Source organism: Zeus faber (genome assembly GCF_960531495.2).
Source record: "Zeus faber genome assembly, chromosome: 1".
NCBI lineage: Eukaryota > Metazoa > Chordata > Actinopteri > Zeiformes > Zeidae > Zeus > Zeus faber.
The window spans coordinates 54,350,515-54,357,429 of NC_137193.1; the positions used below are offsets into that span (position 1 = coordinate 54,350,515).

Sequence of the window (6,915 nt, forward strand, 5' to 3'; positions counted from 1 at the left end):
GACCGACTATCTGTTGAGTTTCCCTTCCTCCTCTTTACGACACAGAAAGTGACTAGTTTACGTCCTTTATACGACAGGAACTCTACTTGGCCTTGGGAAGGATAAACCGAGTACACATACATCGTAAAAGAGTTAACGTGAAAGGCACAGCAATAAAACGTGAACTCTAAATAGCTTTTAGAAGGATAAACCGAGTTCACATACGTTGTACAAGAGTTCACGTGAAAGGCACAGCAATATATATATATATATACATATAAAATTCTTATAACAGCGTTCATTGAAAAGAAGGTGTGAAATAACAAAATCAAACAATGCAAAACAGTGCAAGTATGCACTGAACGCCACTTGATCATGTTGGGTTGTTCATCTTCCGTCATCTTCCAGAACATGGAGAATGTTCACCTCGCCATGAAGATATGTCTATCACTTTTTGGTGTTTTTCACAGCAAGATATATTTTAGTACTGCCTGAGAATGAATGCTGTGATTAATTTCTGTGTATTATATTGAAGTGACTAAACACTGGTACATGGCATGGCTAATTAGTGGGAACTCCATAGTTCAGTGTTTAGACAAGTAGGGAATCCTTTTGAATGAATCGTCTTTCTTGCAATGGGCTTCGCCTGAATAATTTAGGGTCAAAATATGTATTTTTTTTATATGGCAATCCATAAAATCATATGTGTTGGGTGGATTACACTACAAGTCCAGAATTCCATTACAAACTTACAATTCTCTTCTCAAAAGCTTTCCTTCTTCTGATGTGTATATACAGTATGTAGGCCTACATAATATATTCAATGTCACGTCATAGTGCAAAGATCACTTTACAAAGATGAAACTTTCTCTCATCTTCTCACAGGTTAGGATTCCCCATGATGATCATGACGTGCATGATAGGCATGTGCTACCTGCTGGCCACCCACATTGGATTAGGCTGGAACATGTGACCTACCACTGCTGTGCAGAGCCAAAGAGACTATATTTTCCAACGTGTGTGTGTGTGTGTGTGTGTGTGTGTTTGTGTGCACGCGCACAAAAAGGACCACTTCATCCATTCAAAGTTTCAGGTTACGTGATTAACTGCTCTCATTCCAGCACAGCAGCATGGAGCCCAGCAGCTTTTTATGTGGAAATTAGGGAAAAGAAACAAGGTTACACCATTGTTTAAATGGCAAATCTTACTTGACTACAGCGCAGAAGCTATTGACAGACCATTGCAGACATCTGGTTTCCCTTAAAACATCAAAACAATTATAGCATAAAGAAAACGTGACCTTGAGGTCATGAGGTTGTAAACATTATTCAAAGTGGACATAACCTTGTGTCTTCAGCCTAAAGAAAGGAGGAATTGGACATGGTCCACAGAGCTCTCCATGGTGCTACCGCCTCCACTTCATTCCCTGTATGGCAAAACCCAATTAAAGGGATTGTATAGTAATAATTGCCTTATTAATTTGTTTGCTTGTCATAGGCCCAAATATTAATCCCCCATCCCATTTGATACAAGAAATCCAAATTAATTTAAATGAATGTAATTTTTAAATAATACATTATTAACTGAATAGATTAGAGTTGATTCATATGAAAATGTATGTATTTATGTATATATACATATATACACATTTCAAGACATTTTACTGTATGCCCAGTATTCTGATATTATGGAGGATTCTGATGATTTAAATCAGTTAACCACGTTTAATCAAGGAAAAGTAAAAGTTATGTCGAAGCATTTTCATATAGAGCCAATACATTCTTTTATTGACAATCTGTATATATACTGTTGTGCGGTGCCACAAACTGGGCCACTACCCTGACGCTCAACTGTGGAAAACTATGTGAACAAAACTTATGTGAACAATAAACCATTTAAGATGTTTTGGGTTTTGTTTTTCTTGTAGTTGACTTCTGGCACTCACTATAGAGATACAGTTTTCACACCTTTGTTAACCCTGGAAAATTTTACAACCTTTCAGCATACTGAGTCACTGAAAACCAAAACCATCAGCTCCTCTAGCCATAAATAATCTATCTTGATGGAATTTTCTCTTTGGATTTTTTTAAAATACTACACTGGCATCTCTTTGCTTAGTGTCAGAATCTGATAAAGCACATAACTGGGCGTAAAAGGGTCTTTAACGTCCTGGGAAGTCTAATTCATTCTCAGCTAAAACAGCACTGACACACAGTGCATTCCCGACACACACATGCACAGACACACACCCATCCTGCAGATAATTTACACCTGTTCCCCTCCGTCCATTACCACTAATGGAATATGTGCCAGGGTCTGACTGGCAGAGGCTGGTGGTTTGTAGAGCTGCAATACTTGATCTCCTGTGTCTCCAGACAAAAACAACAGAAATACCACATGAAAAGGAGTTTAACCTTGAAAGTGTGATGCTGAGTCATATTATGTAGATTGACAATTAGCAATATGTGTCAGCGATAAAAGAGGTCTGACACTAAGTACTTTGATATGTGAGTTTTCAAAGCAACAAGAGTCAACCAACAGAGTTCAGAAGAGGCGACACAGATGGCTGTCAAATTTCAGGTGAAACTAGAGAGTTATTTAATGCATCAACATATGCCAACCATAGATAAACTGCATCGCCAAAGAGCCTCTGTGGTCAGAAGTTGAAACTGGCCGGCAAGGAGAGACAAAATTAATAGGATGGATTTGAGATAAATGCCATTACCACAAAACCTGGACCCCTGGGCAATATTAAACTAATACGGTCTTATGGGTCATCTTTCACCCCATTACCTCCATCCAGATGGGATCACATTTGGAGAAGTCAAAGATGCTTCAACCCATAAGCTCTGCTGCCAACTATCACACATTTTTGGGTCTGCCATCTTGAGGGAAAGGTTGGGTTTGAATGGTCACACACCGGCGAAGGACCATGAGGCCGTTTGATAAGACCAACTGCACCTTTTTGCGTAAACACTGTTTCTTCACAATGTTCCCATATTTCAAGAAGATCCAGAATGGCTTCATGAACACAAGGATACACTCAACCACCCACCACCACCACCACCAACACCACCCCAATCACCTGACCTCAACATCATTGAACCTTTATGGGAAGTTCTGGAGTAAGGAGCGCAAATTTTTCTACCGTCCTGTAGACCTACCCTTTCACTGTTGCTGGAACCCTTCTGTCACAGATCACTTCGTACACTCTTCTCCACCCACTCCACCCTGCCTGTACTCTCTTCTTCACCTCTCTCCCGCACATCGCTGCTTTGGATGGTCGACCCCAAGTACTTGAACTCATCTTCCTTCTCCAGCTCCACTCTTTGCATTCTCAGCTTGTTGCTGCCCTCCCTCCCATTCAGGCACATGTATTCTGTCTTGCTCCTGTGACTTTCATTCCTCTTCTCTCTAATGCATACCTCCAGTTCTCCAGGCTCTCCTCAACCTGCTCCCTACTCTCACTACAGATCACAATGTCATCTGCGAACATCATAGTCCACGGAGAGTCGTGCCTGATTTCATCTGTTAACCTTCCATCACCATTGGAAACAAGGAAGGGCACAGAGCTGATCCTTGATGCAATCCCACCTCTACTTTGAGTGCCTTCATCACGCCTACTGCACACCTTACTACTGTCTGACTGCCCACATACACATCCTGTACCACTCTTACGTACTTATCTGCCACCCCGACTTCCTCATGGAATACCACACTTCCTCTCTCGTCACCCTATCATATGTTTTCTCTAAATCCACAAAGACGCAGTGCAACTCCTTCTGGCCTTCCCTGTACTTTTCCACCAGCATTCTTAAAGCAAACATTGCATCTGTAGCACTGCTGCTCGCTGATCCCCACCTCTCTTCTTAACATAGCCTCCACTACCCTTTCCCATAGCTTCATGCTCCCTGTAGTTACTTATTCTTGAAGATGGGTACCAGTACACTTCACTTCTCCACTCCTCCGGCATCCTCTCCCTTTCCAGGATGGTGTTAAACAGTCTCGTTAGGAACGCCACTGCCATCTCAGCTAAACATTTCCATGCTTCCCCAGGTATGTCATCTAGGCCAACTGCTTTTTCACTCTTCATCTTCTTTAATGCTGTTCTTACCTCATCCTTGCTAATTTGCTGCACTTCATGATTCACTATCCCCACATTATCCACTCTTCTCTCCCTCTCATTTTCTTCATTCCTCAAAGTACTCCTTCCACCTTCTCAACACACTCTCCTCACTAGTCAGCACATTCCCATCATTATCCTTCATCACCCTAACCTGCTGTAAATCCTTCCCAGATTGGGTCCTTTTGTCTTGCACACAGTCCAACCTCTCATACAACTCGTCATATGCCTTTTCCTTTGCCTTTGCCACGTCTCTCTTCGCCTTGCGCCGCATCAGCTTGTACTCCTGTCTACTTTCTTCATCTCTCTGACTATCCCATTTCTTCTTGGCCAACCTCTTCTGCTCTATGCTCTCCTGTACTTCCTCATTCCACCACCAAGAGTCCTTGTCTTCCTTCCTCTTCCAGCATGATACACCTGAGTACCTTCTTGGCCGTCTCCCTCACCACTTCTGCAGTTGTTTCCCAGTCATCTGGTAACTGTTCATTTCCACTGATTGCCTGCCTTACCTCTTCCCTAAATTGCATGCAACACTCCTCCTTTTTCAACTTCCACCATTTTATCTTTGGCTCTTCTTTCACTCTCTTCCTCTCCTTGGCCTCAAGAGTCATCCTAAGTACCACCATACGATGCTGCCGAGCAACACACTCCCCTACCACCACTTTGCAGTCACTAATCTCTTCACTCCACCTCCACTCTTGTATGTCACCCTGTGTTCCTCCCTCTTCTTGGAATATGTATTCACAACAGCCTATTCCATCCTTTTGGCTAAATCCACCACCATCTGTCCTTCCACATTCCTCTCCTTGACACCATATCTACCCATCACCTTCTCGTCACCTATGTCTCTGATCCCTTTGCCAACATGCTCATTGAGATCTGTTCCAACGACTACTCTCTCTCCCTTGGGGACGCTCTCCACCACTACACCCAACTCACTAAAGAATTCTTCTTTCTCTTCCATCTCACACCCAACTTGGGGAGCATATGCACAATAATAATAATAATAATAATAATAATAATAATAATAATAATAAAAATTATAATAATAATGACAATAACAACTTATATAGCACCTTTCAAAAACAAGTTACAAAGTGCTTTACAATAAAAACAATATTAAAAGGAGTTAAAGTCAGATTTTGGTTAGCTTTCTCAGTTGGGCAAAGCAGGACTGCACCCCTTTGGTGACCTGACTGTCTAGAGCAGGGGTGGGCAAACTTTTTGGCTCAGGGGCCACATTGACTTTTAAAATTTGACAGAGGGGCCGGGTTAGCACAAGATGCATACATATCAAACATAAACAGAAAAAAAGCATTACAGTGTTAATACACTTACCTTTTAGTGGGAAGTGTTGTTGATCACCCATTTTTGCCAGTGCATCGAAGTCTGGTGTTAGTTTTGTTGTGGCAATTCTCAGAACAGATCTGGGGTGTTCATCACTTAACTGGAATCTGTGGGGTGCTTTGTTGGTGTTCATTACACTAAAAGTCTGTTCACACACATACATAGAGCCAAACAACACCAGCATCCTCTGTGCCATCTTCTGGATGTTTGGAAATTTGGCTGCGCTTAATGAAGTATAAAACTCATCCAGTTTAAGAGAGTTGAACCTCTCCTTTAAGACGGTGTCACACTGGAGTTCAATTAGTTCCAACTGCAACTCCTGTGGCGCCGTTTCAGGGTCTTGTGAGAACGGACATGACACCAGTTGAAGTGACTTTTCCAAATTCAGAGAACCGGCGGCAGAATTCTTCATGCAGGTCATCCAGTGATTTCCTGTATTTTTTCACATTTTGCGGGCCCTCTTTCAACGTAGCCAGTGTGGGGAAATGAGCGAATGACTTGTTTGACATTTGCTTTGAGAATAAAGCTAGCTTGGTTTTGAAGGCTCTGACATTTGTATGCATTTCATGCACAAACTGGTCTTTCCCTTGTAGCTTCACGTTCGACTCATTCATGTGTGTCATATGTCCACAGCAAAAGCTAAAACACAAAGCCAATCTGTGTCACTCAGCTCAGGAAACTTGTCAGCATTCTCAAGTAGCTCCAAAAATGAGATAATCTCCTGTTTGAGCTCCCACAGTTGGTGACATACTTTCCTCAAACTTAACCAGCGGACATTAGAATGGTAAAGCAAGTCCCTGTGATCAGCGTCAGTTTCTTCAAGAAACGTAATAAACTGACGATGGTGAAGACCCTCGCTCGAATAAAGTGGGTTTTACAACTGGCTTCACCACGTGGTCAAGCTGCAATACAGATTTACACAGTGCTTCCTGGTGAATTATGCAGTGTAGGAAAATTACCTCCTGCTCAGGGTTGTCTTCTTTCACCCTCCCCTGGATTCTGTTGAGCAGTCCGACGTTTTTTCCCGTCAGATTTGGCGATCCATCTGTGGTAACGTTGGCGAGCGTACTCCAAGGTAGCTTGTGCCTCTTGATGACCAGCGACACACAGTCATACAAGTCCTCTCCCCGTGTTTTCCCTTTTAGGGATTCCAAGGCCAAAAACTCCTCCGTTATCTCAAAATTGTCATTAATCCCTCTGATAAAAGTTAAAAGCTGAACGGTGTCCTTTATGTCATTACTTTTGTCCAGTGCCAAAGAATATAATGTAAATGACTCCGCTTTTTTGTTTAGCTCGCTAGCTAAGTCTTCGTCAATTAGTTCAACACGGCGAGTCCCTGTCCTGCGTGATAAGCTAATTTTTTCAAATTTGTTCTTGCTCTCAGGACACAAGATACCTGCTGTCTCTACCATGCACTCCTTGAGAAACTTCCCTTTGGAGAAAGGCTTGCTGGCTCTGCTAATTTG

The 6,915-nt window shown here is 42.3% G+C and overlaps 1 protein-coding gene across 1 annotated transcript in view; it reads left to right on the top strand.

The window, feature by feature from the left end:
- The window catches only part of oca2 (oculocutaneous albinism II), a gene marked incomplete at both ends in the record, with an annotated part of 37,996 nt that extends 37,044 nt beyond the window's left edge, over positions 1-952 (top strand). The window contains one exon of the mRNA XM_079999064.1: positions 865-952. Coding sequence (XP_079855190.1) covers positions 865-952 — 88 coding nt within the window. The remainder of the gene's footprint in view (positions 1-864) is intronic.
- Between the last annotated feature and the right edge of the window lie 5,963 nt (positions 953-6,915).